The 18267-nt window shown below is 36.4% G+C and overlaps 1 protein-coding gene across 1 annotated transcript in view; it reads right to left on the reverse strand.

The window, feature by feature from the left end:
• Positions 1–4004: 4004 nt before the first annotated feature.
• Positions 4005–18267, reverse strand: part of DCHS2 (dachsous cadherin-related 2) — a 192027-nt gene continuing 177764 nt past the window's right edge. The window contains exons 19-22 of the mRNA XM_006867930.1: positions 12893–13023; positions 9788–10074; positions 8388–8520; positions 4005–6631 (exon numbers count right to left, since the gene is read on the reverse strand). Of these exons, the coding sequence (XP_006867992.1) occupies positions 4005–6631; positions 8388–8520; positions 9788–10074; positions 12893–13023 (3178 nt within the window). The remainder of the gene's footprint in view (positions 6632–8387; positions 8521–9787; positions 10075–12892; positions 13024–18267) is intronic.

Consider the following 18267-nt stretch of genomic DNA (forward strand, 5'->3'; position numbering starts at 1 on the left):
GGATGCAGTAGCTCAAAAGAAAGAACAAGTTTTTACAGTGAGGATCAGTCCCATGCCCTTGATACACAGGGTAGACAGGGATGGGCAACATGGACATTGGCTACCCTAAATGGGGGGATTACAAAGGCAAGAAGTGACTGGCTTACAAACTTTCAAGAGGGAATCTAGATCCATAGGGCATGGAGGAAGGTAGAATCACCACTGAGCAGTATCCAATTTTTCTGGGCTGGGCTGATGAAAGGAAATGCAGATAAGGCTCTTGTGATACAATAGTGAATAATTGCTATCAGGACTGACTGTGAGGGTTGGAAAGGTTTCGTAGTGAAAGCAGGGGAGTGGTTGACTTTGAAGTCTAGGAGCGGAGGTCTCTGGGACCATCAAGGGAGAAGAGCTGAGTGCGGGACCCTACCCAGAGAAACAGTAACACCAGAGATGGAGCGGATGGAGACACTAGACCCAGAGAGGGAGAGGGGCTGTGTGCTGACGACTGAGGGGCAGGCTTGTGGGCTCTATCCTTTTGTTGGTTGATGATGCATGGAGGGGATTGTGACCATGTCAATGAAATGATATACGATAGGATGAATGTAAAGCTAATGTTCTCCCATATAAAATATCACATAATTCACAATAAAACATTAAAAAAAAAGAAGGAACCTGTGAAAAACAAATGAGTCAACAAAATCTTAGCACATAAAAATTGCTGCCACAAGTCTTTACTATTCTTCCTTCTTGCATTTTTCTGTGTTTTAAAAAACTCTTTCAAATTTAATCCTCTATTTTTTCTACCTTCCCTCTTCTGCAGAAGGCAAAACCTCCCTGCATGTTTCTCCCTGGGATACCTTGTTTGGGTCATAGCAAAAGTTTCAACAACTATACCCATTCTAGAATTCCTCTCATACAGAATAGCTTTCCATTCTTTCCTCAGCTATCACCAAGCTGATGGCATTGTGTGTTTGAACTCAACTGAAACATACTATGAACATAAACCCAATGACTTTATCCATAATGTCATGTGGGAATAAACTGCCCAGAACCATACTCACTTCATATATTTAATTGCTTTTGGGTAGACTGTAATTATAGGTTCTCTTAGTAATATCCTGCTTTTCTTTTATTAAACTTAGTGTATGTGTAAGATGACATAATAAAATAAAAAAGAAAATGTAACAGAACATATCTTTGGATTAAAATGACAACTTTCAAATTAAGAACTCATTTTCATCATTATAATTCTAGAAAAATACAATAAGGAAGGCTCTGAAATGACAGACAAATGTATTCAGAAACACAACTACTCTCTCAGATAGACATCAAGTATAACTAAACTTATGTATACATACAGGCAGCCAGTAGTTTATACTGAATTTTAATATTTTTAAAGAAAGGTCAAATAATCAATTCCTTCAAGATACAGCATTTTCCCTTTTATTTACCCAAGAATCCGTTTTGGAAGCCAATGCAGTGATCACTACTAGGGCATGGAATTTTGATACCCATTTGGTACTGATTTTACACCACTATTTTTAAGGCTGCCAACAAGCAAGTCCAGAATTTCAGGCATCTAAAATTCCACAAGAGACAACTGTCTTTTATTTTATAGCTTAAGAATTTTGGGCTTACTATGACTTTCCACTAGTAAGTCCTATTCCCCCACCAGAGTGCTAAGATGGTGTGCAGATCAGAAGAGTCATACAAAATAGATGAGGCAAGGTAGTACTAAACTTGAAGAAAACTGTACAAATTATATTGTTTACTTAGGAAAACAGTACTCTAGTTGAAAGGATTTATAGCAACACTAAACCAACATGTTCTTTTTTCTTTAACCCTCAACCCCATTTGTGGCAGTTGGTTGGTGGTGTACTGATGTTGAATACAATATTAATATAGACATCAAATGACACATCCACTCGACATTGGTCAAGAACAGTTTCTAAATGTGGCATGACTTCTTATGAAACATCTAGAAAAAATGCAGAATCATGTCCACAGTGATTAATAAATCACAGGCAAATAACTTAGGGAACTGAGTTACATGTTTTTAAGCATAAGTAAATACAGAATCTGTTTAACACAAAAGCAAGAAAATATTCTTAGTTCCTACAAATAATTATGTTGCAAAAAAAGCTTCCATATACAAGCAGAAAAAAAAAAAACTTTACCACAGCATTTCTTTGATATGCTCAAAGAATTCTTTAGATGGGTATCAAAGGGGTAATAAATATTGAAATGCTGAAATGATTTAAATGTGTTTGTTAAAAAGAAATGAATTCTTCTTTCCAGATGTCCTGGGAAAAAAAAGATTTCTTCTTTCCGGACTATGTCCATTTAAAACGCTTCCCATCTAACTGACTTTTCCTGGGATTTCAGGCTTGCCCAAAAGTCTGAATGTTTCATATTGTTGTTGTTGTTAGGTGCCATAGGATCCATTTTTGACTCACAGAGGTTTTATATACTTGTTCTTATTTCAGAGCCAGCATCAATATGGAATTGTTAATACTAGGATTGAAAATCTTAGACTATTTCATCTACAAAACTACATTTCAGAAAACAGAAATGCTCCATGTAATGTTTTCCAGTAAAAAGAAATTTGTTATTGAAGATAATTTCACAAATGAAACCTATGGACAAAGCATAAAGAAAAATGGTTCTATAGCCAAAGCCTATTAACTACTGAGGGAAGTGCACCCGATTTTGCATTACGCTTCCCAAACTGTGATTCCAAAATCTTACCATGATGCCTACCATGGGAGGATGACTTCTAGACTAACATCATTGGTATGCTTCTGCCTTCCTGAAAGGAATAAGAATCTTTGATGGTTTCTCAGGCTTACAGAGATTGTTATATTTGAGTACTATTATATCTCTAAAACAAAAGCTGTACAAGACAGAATTATTGGAACCATATTAACAAACGACTATATAATGGAAGTCAAAGCTAAACATGAATATAATCAAATGGAAGCATCTTCTGACCTCCATTATCTCGTAACTTTTAGAATAGCAAAATTTATATAAAAATTTCCTCTTGAAAATATATTGCTAAATTACTTTATGAAATTTATAATTAGTTAACAACATAATTTTATTTACACAAACCTTTTAACTGACACTGAGTACATAAATTTTTTTCTGAAAATAACTGTGTCCAGAACAAAGCAAAATGAAGACATTTCCATAAATGAATGTTTCAAGTTGAATGTGTAGGCACGTACTCTGTCACAGGGAGTACTGAAACTCTGTCATTCCATTTATGAAGAAGGCCAAGGAAATATATCAATCAAAGTCTTCTATCAAGAACATGCATTTCTGGTTCATTTGATCAGGAATGGTTTATTTTTTTCCCCTCCGTGTCGGCACAGAGTTATGAAATATCTCATTCTTAATTTCTCATCAGATTTTCTAGAGACACCACTTTGAAATTCAAATGATGATTGAACTCCACATGTGTGGCATATGGGAAAAGTGAAGAAATGTTGCTAAATATATCAGATCTACAGAAGTTAATGTTTCCCTTACAATATTACTTTGCTCCTCTAGATTCCCCATCACTCTCTGCCCTACATGTATTACTTATTCAATCTATACTAATTCATTTTAAATACAGAAATCTAGCCAGTAGTCATGTGACCATACTTTATAAATAAAGCACCACACTTTATTTCTCTTTATTTTCACATAAACAATCTGGCAGTCAGTAAAGTTCATTGTCTCTATTGCAAAGCTAATCATACAGAAAACCAAGTATAACAGACTACACACTACTTGCTATATGCAAATTTGGGTTCTGAGCCAAACATAAAGGTTTATAGAGGAAGGTAACTTCTTTTTAAGACTGGAAGATATTTGAGATACTTAAATGGGTAAGGCTGCGGAGGGCGGTTTCTAAAACCCAGCAATAAATCACTTGCTCTTAGATCAGAATCTCCCAATCTTGAGGTGCTTGCAGGAGGACACTTTGTTCAGTCATTGATGACTGAAGGTGTGCATTTGGGTTCTAAGTTGTTTTATATTTGAACTTCATCTTCTGCTTTCTGTTCATGGCATGTACCACTTGTATGTGTTCCTAATAATTCCATATTTGACAACAGTGGAGACACGGTAGGAGTCTGTATGGTCAATAGGGAAAGAGATGGAGAAAAACTAGGAGTCATAGCTTGTGGCAGAGAACTGAGATGGTAGAGAGCAGGCGATCCTGGGTCTTTCTGAAGTACCTGCCCTGAAGTTATGGCTGGCATTCTTGGTGGAACTGCTTTAATTCCAGGTTGGGCTATTGCTGTTATCAAAGGTGGTGGGAACACAAGTGGTTTCTTCTCTTTTGGAATACCAGGCATATGCAAATGTTCATCTTTCAGTTTGGCTATATCATTAAATACAGAGGCAAGAGTTTGAAACTTGGGTTCCCAAGTGAGGAGATGATCCCAAGTACTGCTGCCCCTTACTTCATGGGCAGATGTTATGAGAGTAGAAGGAACTGCACCTCTTGGCTCCTTATCACCTGGAATGAGGATGTAATCTTTTCTGACATCAGCTAGGATGTTCTCTTTTACTTCTGTCTTCTGAAGTGCATGGGGTACCAAATCATTTTGAACATAGGTTGTGTCACGGCCTCCTCCTCCATTTCTTGCCTCCAAGATATGACTGGTTTCTGCTGGTTCTGCGGTGACTGCCAAGTCAGTTTCTCCAGATAAGCAGGAGAGCTGGTCTGAGTCCCTTGGGATTCCAGAGTCTGGCACTCTGGAATCCCGATCACTCAGGGCTGAATCAGAGCCCTTCCTGTAAGGGTGTTCATTTATCCTCTGGATTTCCTTATCTTCTGCACTTTCTCCTTCCACAGAACAGTGGCCACTGGAATTTGAGTGCCTGTAAAGTTGGATTATGTCCTTCTCCATGATGCTTACTAAATTCAACCATTCAGGCGTGGAGTCCATGGACACCACATCCTTACTACAATCATTCATTTTCTGGAAGGCATTGAGCATGTTGGCATCCCCAGTCAATCTCAAATTGACATCTATGGAAGATGAGGTTTTCTTTTCCTCATAATTGCTTACTGAATCTTTTTGTTTATGTCTTAAAACTAGTATAATAAGAATGAATACCAGCAACAGAAATGCTAGGAAGGAGACCATAAGCATGATTGAAAAGCTGTTGGCTAATATTGCTGAGTGCTTTCCTTCAGGAGAAAAGGTCACATTTACAAAAACAGTGCAAGATGTAAACTTGGAATCCAGTTTTGGACTGTGAGCGATTATGTTCATTTCAATGGTGTCTTCTTTACTAACTTGACTTTTTACTGGAGGAAGGGCTCTAGTCAAATAGATATTTCCATTAGTTTTATTTACTGAAAAGAAAGGAGATGAGGATCCCAGGGAGTAAAGGATAACTCCATCAATACCAGCATCTACATCTGTTGCTTCCACTTTACCAATCAACTGTCTTACTTTACTGTTGTCTGGGAGGCTGAAAAAATATTGATCTTGGGTGAAAATAGGTTCAAATTCATCTATCCCTTCAACATCCACCCATACCATTAAGGAGGCTGTTGAATCACCTTTGTCTTTTGCTTGAACTGTGATGCAGTATTTATTTTGAAGTTCATAGTCAAGGATTTGCTTAGCATGAATATCTCCGGTAAAAGGATCAATGAGGAAGAGATCATGACCATAAGATTGTCCAACAGTACTAAAACAGGGTGACAAAATAGAATATGTCAATTCTCCATAAGGACCTGTGTCAAAATCCAAAGCATTTACAGAACATATTGTAGAAGACACAGGCAGATTTTCTGGAACAACACAGTTCACTTTTGGGAACATGAACTGAGGTGAGTGGTCATTATCATCCAGAACATTGATAAATACAACTGCAAAAGCAAAATGTTTCTTTTCTTTATCTGAAGCTTGGACCGTTAAAGTGAATTTTATTGTTTCCTCATAATCCAGAGGTTTGATCAAATACAGAATTCCAGTTTTTTCTTCTAACTGGAAATTGCCCCTTTCATTTCCAGAGATTAAGTGGTAGAAGATTTCAGCATTTGAACCTATGTCACAGTCATTTGCTGAGACCACAGAGATGTGACTCCCTACTGGGGTACTTTCCTTGATGTGGGCATGATATTCCAGATGAGTAAATTTAGGTGGATTATCATTGACATCAAGTACTTCTATGGATATGATGGCTGTAGAACTCAAGGGAGGGCAACCATGGTCAAATGCCAGAATGACAAGCTGATGTCTGGGAATTGCTTCGCTGTCCAAACTGTGAACCAGAACAACATGCCCAACTTGAGTGTAAGGATAATCTAGAGGAGTGAAACTAGTTTCCACGTGGAAAAAATTCTGTGAATTACCATTGATGATGGCATATTCAACATGTGTGTTTTCATGGATCCAGTCATGGTCAAAGGTTGAAAATGTGACAAGTGTGCCTCCAATTAGGGTATCTTCACTCAAACTAAGATTGTAGTGTTCTGTTGTAAACTCAGGACCATAGTTGTTCATGTCCTGTATTTCTATTAATACTAATGCAAGAGCACTCAGCTCAGGATTCCCACCATCGCTGGCTTCAACAAGTAATTGTATTGATGATATTTTATCCAGAAGTAATACAGGATGGATGGTAAATATTGTACCTGAAAAGCAAGACATACAGACCTGTGAAATTAATTTTTCATTGTCCGTTTATAGTTAATATTTATTAAAAATCTACTGTGTGTTTAGTTAGTTTTTAGGTTTGTTATCTAAATGAGAATCAATATTAACTTCAAGTAGAAATCTTAAATTATTATATTCATATTTTTATAACACTTAAGATACAGAATTAACAATTATGGTATTCTCTGCTTAAGGTTGCCTATGACACAAATTTCTCTTAAATTTTACTTTTGTATAGCAAGGTGTTTAATCACCATTTTTAAAGAAAATATATTCTTATTTGAAAATTGTGTATTCCATTCTATTTCCTATTAACACTTATATAGAGACATTCTAGCATAAAGTAATTAATTCTGGAAATACTAGTCGATACTCACTCTTGGCAAATAAAAGTAGAAGTATGATAATACAGAGTTACCGTTACAGCTTAATTATGAAGCTGTCTTCCCAAAAGCTCTTGGTTATTTCAGCAAATGAATTCTTCCCTTATTGGTGAAATCTATTTAATACATGCTATTGTTTCAAATATAACAGCATGTATTTTAAATATATATATATATATATATATATATATATATATATATATATATATGCGCAATAGTATTGTACTAAGAAAAATGTTTTAAGAATGCAAAATGCTGCCATTTCAATGCTTCATGTCAGTTAAAGTTTCACTGTGAGACTAAATTATCCTGACAATATTTAATGTTTTAGAAACATTCTAATTCATATCTAATTTGCAAAATTTATTGATAACATACAACAAGCAAAAATGTCTCTATGTTATAGTGTTCAAAGGGAACACCTCGTACGCTGCAATTTGCTGTTGTCAGGGCCAGCAGAGTATAGAGAACAGGTAAGGGGAAGCACGGAACTTCTGATTTGTTTGTATTCCTTCAGCAGTCAGCCATCCACAGGCTGTGGCAGCACTGTTACAATATCCACTGGCTCTCATATTAAAACCTGAGACTAAATTCTCCTTTCAGGTAATCGAGAGGCTAATTTTGAAATCAAATCTCACTGCTGAAATGATGCAATGAGGGGAGAGACAGGAACGCCTGGTGTGGTGTGTGCCTTTTCTAGACAGTGCTCTTCTGGAAACAGTGTTGTGCTAATTCTTCTTCCTTATCAAATTCAGTGTTAAATGTACACTCACTGCTACCATTTCTCTGTCCCCTGCTTATTGACTCTAACCTGGAGTCATTTGCCTGAAAGCATTTCATAGCCACAAATGTCTTGGTCTCTGATAAAATACAAAGAGTCTTTGTAAGACTCCACAATGACTTTTTCTTAGAAGAGATGCTTAAGTAATTTTCTTTTTTGATTTTTGTTGTCCTTATTGAACATATTTCTTGGCTCGGAAAAAAAGAAGAAAAAAAAAAGGCTTTCTAATTCTAATAAAAGTAAGCCCTAAGTACAAAATCTGTCCCCTAGACTTCATTTTGATTCTAGAGGAGACCTGAGATAGTCACTCAGACTCTGCTTGGTTGGACTGATGGACAGACTCTGTTGGGGTCTCTGAACTCCTGAGCATTTAATTGACTTCTTTTGCTTTCCAGATATGGTTGGAGAAGAGAAATAACACTGAGAACTGCTATTTCAACATTTGATGTAAAGAAAAAAATATGGGGGTGTGGCTGGGAGGCTATTTTAAGAGCATTTAGGAAGGGTGATTTCTAGTGTTCTCTCTTTAATGCAAACCATTGAAGATTAAAGCTATTGTGAAAAACGCACCATTCCTAGGGTCAATTGAGAATTCCTTAGAAGAAGAGAGGATTCTGTAGGAAACATTCTGGTTGCTGTCCAAGTCCTCGGCTGATACAGTCAGCACTGAGTACCCCACAGGGGCTGACTCTGGAACTGTCACCTGAGAGGGAAAAAGAAAAAAGAACATTTTACCTAAAGGGGAAATATATTTTCATAAACAGGGTCAGAATAAGAGATTTTAGTCATTTTGACTATGGAAATATACAAAGAACCTGTCTTTTTGAGTCATATTAATTTGCATAGTTGATAAGTTGAAAAAAGGTCCAAAGATTCAGAAAAACAAAACAAAAATTTAACTTCATTCCATTTAACTTTTATTACAAAAAATGTTCCTTCTTGAGTATTTCTATTAGAAAAGAGTTAGTATGTGCACTGCTATATAATGATTCAAACAAACATCGTGGCAGATCATTACTTGTTTGCACTTCAGTTTTGCATTTGTTACATTCAAGGGTCCTGGGACCGATTTTCAAGCATTTGTTGTTGTTAGTTGCCATCAAGTCATTTAGTAGAATGCTATCATTGTCTTCTAGAAACATACACTATGCTCTAACAACACAAAATAACCACTCTACAAATCTATTTATAATTTGTTTCTGTATGATGTTAATCAACGTATTCCAAAAATATACCAAGAAAGTATTTTCCTGAATTACTGATAAATAGTCCAAACTACCATTTATTGTCTTATCTGTGACTTTGCAATGTTAGGCAAGCTCCAGTTATTTAACAACTAGAATCTCGTATCTAATAGCTTAAAAAAAAAAAAAAAAATTTAACAATAACAATGACATACACACTTACTTAAAATTAATGTAATGAAATACAGGCATAGATCATTTTATTATGCTTCACTTCATTGCTCTTTGTAGATATTACATTTTTTACAAATTGTAAGTTTGTGGCAACTATGTGCCAAGCAATTCTACCACTGTCTTTTTTCAACAGCATGTGTTCATTGTGTGTCTCTGTGGCACATTTTAGCAATTCTCACAATATTTCAAAATCTTTCATAATGTTACTGCATACTTTATAGACTACAATATCATATAAACATTACTTTTATATGCATTGGAAAGCCAAACAAACAAACAAAAAAATCACGTGACTTACTTTATTACAATGTTCACTGTATTGCAGTGGTCAGGTACCAAACCTGCAATATTTCTGAGGCATGCCTACATTCAATTCCATATGTATTTAAATGATCTTATAGCATCCATGATATTAAACATAAAACCCACACCATTCATTTAGGCACTAAAAATAGTGACTACTGTTTACCTAAATTGTCCACCAACAGTGGAAAGTTTAGATTGTTCTTTCTAGTTTTGTCTTTGGTTCCATCAGCTGTCTAAGTTCTTTACCTGATAGAAATCTGGAGAAAACACTGGTGGGTTATCATTGACATCCAATACACGGATCAGTAGCATTCCCTCCACGTGGTGCACCAAATCAGAAACTTGGATGAACAGTTCATATTCAGTAGCTTCTTCAAAATCCAATGCTTTTACCAGAATCACGGCTCCAGTATTCGGATCAATAGCAAACTTAGTTCTAGGATTACATTCTTTGGTGAAACTAAAGATGAAAGCTGGATTCAAATCCACATCATGAACTGATACCCGAGTCACAACTACACCAGGCAAAGAATCTGAAATAATCATGGCCAATGTCAGTCTTCATTAAAGTACGTCCCTTGAAATACATTTCTTTAATAATTCAATCCAAGAATTTTTATTTAAGTCCAAAATGATTTGCTATTTCCAGGCATATTTTCATGCATAACTTGTTATGAACTGAACAAAAACTCTGAAGAATTTATGAGCTCAATAAAAGCAAAAATTTACCACTGAGAAGGGAATTGAGGAGGTATGGTTTACTCAATTTTTCTATTATACTTTTCATCAAATGCTTATGAAACAACTAATTTTAGAACCAAGAACAATTCTAAGCCACTTATTTGTAGTATATCATTTCTGTATCAAACTGATATATTTAAAGAGGAGGAAGGTGGGAAGAAGGCTATTATTTTAAACTTTAGTACAAACTAAACTTTTGAAGAGTGGTGGTGGTTATGTGCCGTTGAGTCAGTTCCGACTCACAGTGACCCTGTACAGGGTTTCCAAGGCTGTAAATCTTTACAGGAGCAGAAAGCCTCATCTTTCTCCCGCGGAACGCTGGTAGTTTCGAACTGCTGACCCTGAGGTTAGCAGCCTGATTCGTAATCACTATGCTACCAGAGTTGTTGTTGTTAAGTACCATCAAGTTGGTTCTGACCCATAGTGGCCCTGTATAGGGTTTCCAGAGTAGGCAGGTTTTAATGAAATTATTTGGATACTAAAGTTAAAAATAGATACTTATTTCCTTGTAATTATTTTAAAAAAAAACATATTTTATTAATTTGCTTTTGAAAATTTTAATTGTGAATTGAGTGAAGGTTTACAGAGCAGATCAAATTATTTTGCATTCAATATATCATATATATTTTTTCATCTTAATAACTGCAATCCCTTTTATGTGACAATAGTTATCCCACTATGTCACTCTGGTTCTTATTTCCATTCACCCTCCTTCTGAATCAGTCTGAACTTTGTCCCTATGTAAATGTTGCCCTTTTGATCTTGAATGGTTACCCAGTCTATGGTGAGCATACTTTACTAGTGTTGTTGTTTTATCGCTTGACAGAAAATTGGGCCATGAGGGTGTGTTCCATTCTAGACCTGAAAGGTGGCTGAGGGCCTTGAATTTATTTCATAATATAATTTATTTTGAAATAGCACACACATGTCTTCCTTCACTTAAAATCCAAATTAAAAAATTATCAAGCCTATCAAGACAAAGTATACATAGTACTCATGATGAAAACAAATCTCTAATATTGCTCACACACAACAAAAAAATCACAAACGGTCTCATGATAAGATGCCAGACTGCTAGCCACAAGGTGGGCAGTTCAAACCCACCAGCCACCTAATGGGAGAAAGATGAAGCTTTCTGTTCTCATAAAGAATTACAGCCTCAGAAACCCTAAACCTATAGTATGAGTTGGAATCAATTCAATGGTAGTGGGTTTGACTTTGGTTTATGTGTTATCCAGCCTAAACTGGCTCTGAAAGGTATTTTGTCTTTAAGCTTACAGATATAGTATAGGTGAAAGAACATTCCAAAATATTCAGAATAGTTCCACTGTATATGAGACCCATAAATTTCAGATTTCAAGCTTGAACATTCTTGATGTACACCAACCACATCTTACTCCATTCAGTATGTTATAATTTATATAGTTTGCCCTTGTGCTATATTGGGTATATTGTTGCACTTTAACAATAAAGCATGAGTTTCAAAATAGTATATAGGATGGTGCAGGACCAGACAGCGTTTTATTCATGCATAGTGTTGCTATGGATTGGAACTGACTAGACGGCACCTAACAACAACATTTATGATAAAGACAAATAGAAATATATACATATGAGAGAAAAAATGAAAGAGAGTTTGACTTCCCATGTATAGAGATATCTGAAGGCATCCCTCTATGAGTGCTGATGATTATAATTTGTTTGGAATATCAGGAACATATTTGTATTACATATGAAAGGGGAGAGAGAGATGTAAGAGAGGGACCACCATTATTATCAACTTCAGCTATAAAGAACTAGGCTGGGTTCTACTAGTACAGTCATTGGCCACTGATAACATTTAATATCACAGAGCATAGAGTCATTGTATAGGCCCAATCAGTTAAGATGAATCCATGTATCCCTTAAGCCCTGATGTGGTACTATATGGGATAAGCATTGGACTGCTACTGCAAAGTTGGCAGTTCAAACATACCAGCTGCTCTCGGAACCTCTATACCAGGCTTCTATGAAGTTGGAACTGACCCAGCAGCCACAATAATATATATCATTTAAAAATTATATTCTCAACCTTTACCACTCAAGTGGTAAAATAAAACAAAAACTCTTCAATTGTCTAAATCTAGGGGGAAATGATCACCTTATGCAACCAACTTTAAGTTTGCTTCATTTATTGTCATTAGTGTACAGCAAAGATTGACAAAGTTCTGAGTCAAAGAGCATTGCTATATTTCAGAGGAGCTTTAGAGCTCTTCAGAGTCAACCAAATATAATTCTTCAGAGAGTAGATCTAAAAGCTGTTTACAGGTAGTTCAATTATTAAGAAACATCTTTACATAAATGGCAGTTGTGGGGAACAGTGGCAGAACATGAGGAACAGACCTACTACTAATCTAAATGCAAATTCCAGCTTTAACCTTTAGTTACATTGACATGCAATGTTTAACTTCTGACCAATCCATTTCTTATTTAGTAAAATGAAGACCAGCTTATCTGTCTTGCATGGTTTTGAGGATTAATACTCATATATAATATAGTGTTTGACTGACAAAAAAGGGAGAGGATATCACAAAGGTAATCAAACCCGCTATACCTAATTGCCATACTTACTTTCTGCCACTTCTACTGCTTCAGAGGGAAGGAAAGTTGGGGCATTGTCATTTATATCAATCACCCTTATCCTGACCAAACTTGTAGCAGAAAGCTGGGGCATCCCTTTATCTGTGGCTTCCACAATCAAGCTAGTAAAAAACAAAAAACAAAGAACGTTATCCATCATTCATGAAAAAAAAATAAAATTATAAAAAGCACAAAACCACAAATATCATATTGCATCTCTCAAAATAAGCTGACTAGCTACTTTTATTTCTCCCCCTGGATTTTTCTAAATGGCATCACTTATAAATTGCTTCATAAGATAAATGAGAAGCTAAAGTTAATATATCCTTGCCAGATTGAGAGAACAAGCCCAACAAGCCTCTGGGGGTCATGATGTATTTATGTCAAAACAAACAGACCACTTCTAGGGGCTGGACTGTAAAATTCAAACCTCTACTAACAATTTAAAATACTTAAACACTTTGGGTATGCAGATTGCCTTCCTCCTTCCACATGTTGTATGCCATCTAGTTGGTCTTGACTCATAGAGACCCTGTATAGGGTTGCCAAGTAGTGACTGGTGTGTTTGAGCCACACTTTGTGGTTAGTAGTCCAGTACGTACCCTAGAGCTCCACACCAGGATTCCCCCCTACCACATGTTGTTTTGTTAGGTGCCATCGAGTCAATGCCAACTCATAGTGACCTTATGCACAGCAGAACAAAACACTGTCCGATCCTGGGCCAATCTCACTATCGTTGCCACACTTGAGCCCATTTTGCTGCCATTTTGCCAATCCATCTCATTGGGGGTCTTCCTCTTTTTCTCTGACCCTCCACTTTACCAAACATGACATCCTTCTCCAGTGACTGATCTCTCCTGACAATATGTCCGAAGTATGAGAGACGAAGTTTGGCCATCCTGGCCTCCAAGGAGCACTCTGGCTGCACCTCTTCCAACACATATCTGTTGGTTCTCTGGGCAGCCCATGGCACTTTCAATATTCTTCTCCAACACCATAACTCAAATGCATCAATTCTTCTATGGTCTTCCTTATTTACTGTCCAACTTTCACATGCATATGAAGTTATTGAAAATATCATGGCTTTAGTCCTCAAGCTGACAACTTTGCTTTTCAATACTTTAAAAAGGTCTTGTGCAGCAGATTTGCCTAATGCAATATGTCATTTGTTTGATTTCTTGACTGCTGTTTCCATGAGTATTGATAGTTGATCCAAGAAGAATGAAGTTACTGACAACTTCAGTCTTTTCTCTGTTGATAAGAATGTTGTTTATTGGTCCAATGGTGAGGATTTTTGTTTTCTTTACATTGAGATGCAATCCATAACAAAGGCTGTGGTCTTTGATCTTCATCAGTAAATATTTTAAGTCCTTAGTTATTTGCAAATAGTTCCATCTTATGCCAACAAAAGCTAGAGCTACTAAATCACTGCGTTTTACAGATTTATTCAGATCCTAATCTATCCAAATTATAGAATTAAGAAAGAACACCGTCATGATTAACATAGAAACAAAATATGTACATTTGATTCAGGTATAAATAGAGGTGAAAGTTCATGAACTGAAAGAATTTACCAGTAATAATTAAATAGATCTTAGACTTTGGAACAGCTAGCTCCTCCATCAGCCAAGCTAGAAACCTTATTACTGCCTTCGATTTCTCACTTCATCTCATTATCATTTCAGCAACCAATTAATTGTAAATGTTACTTCCTGAATGCCACTCAGTGTTTCTATCCATTTCACTCAGACTGTCAGTGCCTCAGAGAGAGTGATAAACCATCTGTGTTATATGGGACCGAGGGATTCCCAGGGACATGGGGCTCTCAGTTTTTAAAAGCCAGGACAATCTAAACAAAGATGTGGGACTTTCAGTGCTAAATGCAGGCAAGTCCTGCAGAAACCAGGACAAATAAGTAACCCTAGCCTCAGGCCTTCATCATTTTTACTGAAGTGCTGTACATTAACTATGTGTTCTCAAGCCTTGAGTACTTGTTTACTTATCAACTCCAAGTCTCACAGGCTCCACTCCAATTTCCACATTGCACCTGAAAAGCTTTCTCTAAAGTACTAATTTGAAAACCGGACTCCCCTATTTAGAACTTTTTGTTGGCTCTTTGAGTATTTAAGATACACCAAGTCCTAGGCAAGTACATGGGACCCTATAGAATTTGGGTTCTTCCTAGAATCTCTGCCCCTAGGCCATCTTGGTCTCTCAAAGGTCACCTGTCTGGTAGGTTTTCATTGACTTCTCATCTGATTTAAGTGTCCCTTTTTATATCTCAATGCCCAAAACTCACTACCATTGAGTCAACTCCAACTCATAGCAACCCTGTACAGGGTTCCCAAGGCTGTAGATCCTCACAGTAGCACAAAGCCTCATCTTCCTCCAAGGAATAGTTGGTGGGTTTGAACTGCTAGTACCACCAAAACTCCTAACCTAGGAATAATTCCATATAAAAAGAATGTTTTGCCATAGCAATCCTTATCGTGCATTCTTAATGATTTACTTGACTGCCTCTCCTATAATTTCCTTAAGGGCAATGGTGTTGAATAAACATTGAATACTTTCAAACACCATGAAGCCCAAAAGGCAAGTGAGAAGTAAAAAGGATTGTCAATCAGAAGATGACCCTTATTTCAGAGACGGTATTTGTTTTAGCCAATCGCTGAGACTATCTATTAGGAAATTCAGTCTTGGAAGTTGTTACACATCTAATTTTTTTTTTTCCCCCATAATTAGCTCATCTGCTAATTTTTTTTTTTTTCTTTCCAACACCAAATTTTTTAAATATGTAAATGAGCATCAACAATTTTGTGCTCTGAATAATAGTAATACCAAAGGATCACTGTTTATCATGATCATTTATGAAGCATACAGGCTACCTCCTACACTATGAAAGGTGAGATACCAGTAGAACAACCATATGAATGACACAGTTCTGAACCCTAAAAGGAATTCTTTGTGTAAAGTATGTTTTTTTTAACATGAACATCAGTCAATTATATATGAGGATATTTTACTAAAAATGATTAACTCATAATGTTCTCTCTCCCTGCTATTTGCACCTCCCCAATACCATACTAATATCCCAGCCAACACTTTAGAATTAAAGTATGGCAATTCTTCAACTATAGCCATCAACACCTTTATTCACAATGCTATAGCTTCAGGGTTTTATGTAATGCCTATGCTGGGGTTTTAAAAGTGGGATTCTTTAATGTGGAAGAGAATAATATTACTTGGTTTTGAAATAAAAGGACAAATAAAAGGTTTCTCAATGGCCTGAAGAACAAAGGAAGGATTATGAAAGCGGATCTGCAGAATTTCTTCACATAACTTCTGAGAGATACTCATCATCATCTTTGATGGCTCCTTGGCAGTCTTTGTGAAATGACTGGTTGTAGCCAATCCAGTTGGTTCCATGTTCCAGAACTGCTGCTCTGATTAATATTATCAGCAGAGACTATAAATGAAAACCACCAGATTTAGGGGAGTTTGATTGGGAACCACAAGATCAGCAGTTCAAGCTCACCAGCTGTTTTATGGAAGACAGATGAGGCTTTCTGCTTCTGAAAAGACTTATTAAAGCCCCAGAAGCCATACATAGGATAGCTAGGAGTAGGAACTGACTCTGTCTCAACAACAACGTTGAATGCTGATTTATCAGGATTTGACCAAGTTTACAGCTTTGACAATCCCATGGAGCAGTTCTATTCTCGACACATAGACTCATCATTCATTGGAATTGACTCAACAGCAACAAATAACAGCATGCATGTATTACATGACAGAGCAAGGAATTAAACACAGTTTTCATTTGGTTTTGTTTTTTTAAAAGGATGTATGCACTACTTAAATAATAGTAAAATAATTAAAATGCATTTCTCAGATCAAAGTCTTTAATCTTTGCCTATACACAGAGCACTTCCTTTCAGCCTCCAAACACTAAAATCCAACAAAACTCTACATTTAAAAAAAATTGTTTACCCTTTTTATATTGTGAATTGGATGAAGATTTACAGAACAGATCAGTTTTCCATTAAAAAACTCATAGTATTTTGTTTCAGTCATTGATTGAAATCAAATGCTACTCTTGAATCTGATTTGTGCTCACTTACCATTCAATTGCATTTCTTCCTTTTACAAATAAACTACCAAAAAGGGAAGTGGCTCATCATTTATTTCATCTGTTTCTTTTTCGTTCCAACTCAAACCTCTATAATATGCTATTAATCCATCACTTTAATGGATCTCCTGGTGGCGCTGTGGACTAAGCATTAGGCTGCTACCCTCACGTCAGCAGTTCACACCCATTGGTTGCTCCACAGGAGAAAGATGAGGCTGTCTAATCTTGTAATGTTTTTTTTTGTTGTTGTTGTTGTTGTTAGATGCTGTCAAGTGGGTATAGACTCATAGCAACGTTATGCACAACACAACAAAACTATAACCAACCTCACGCTCCTTGCTATGCTTGAGCCCATTGCTACTGCCACTATGACAAGCCATCTCATTGGGGGACATCCTTGTCTTCACCGACCCTCCACTTTACCAAGCATGATATCCTTCTCCAGGGACTGGTTCCTCCCTATAGTATGTCCAAAGTATAAAAGACGAAGTCTGGTCATCCTGATTTCCAAAGAGCATTCTGATTGTACTTCTTCCAACACAGATCTGTTTGTTCTTCTGGCAGTACATGGTACTTTTAATATTCTTCTCCAACAACTTACTCAAATGCATCAATTCTTCTAAGGTCTTCCCTATTAATTGTCCAACTTTCACATGCATACAAGGCTATTGAATATATTATGGCTTGGGCCAAGTACACCTTGATCTTCAAACTGACATCATTGCATTTGAACACTTTAAAGAGGTCTTGTGCAGCAGATTTGCCTAATGCAATATGTCATTTGATTTCCTGACTACTGCTTCCACGAGTGTTGATGGCTGATTCAAGCAAAATGAAGTCTTTGGCAACTTCAATCTTTCCTCAATGATCTTGGTATTATTTATTGGTCCAGTTGTGAGGATTTTTGTCTTCTTTACACTGAAGTGCAACCATACTGAAGGCTGTGGTCTTTGATATTCATCAGTATGTATTTTAAGTTGTCTTTACTTTCAACAAGCAAAGTTGTATCATCTATACATCTTTCTGGTATTCTCTGCTTTCAAACAAAATCTATCTGATGTAAGCAATGATATCCATGTCCTTTTTTGAATCTGGTTTGAACCTCTGGAAGTTCCCTGTTAATGTACTTTGGCAACCATTTTTAAATTATCTTTGGTGGTGGTGCTTATGTGTCGTAGAATCAATTCCAACTCATAGTGACCCTGTACAGGGTTTCTGAAGTTGTAAATCTTTATGG

This window comes from Chrysochloris asiatica, unplaced genomic scaffold (assembly GCF_000296735.1).
Source record: "Chrysochloris asiatica unplaced genomic scaffold, ChrAsi1.0 scaffold00112, whole genome shotgun sequence".
Classification (NCBI taxonomy): Eukaryota; Metazoa; Chordata; class Mammalia; order Afrosoricida; family Chrysochloridae; genus Chrysochloris; species Chrysochloris asiatica.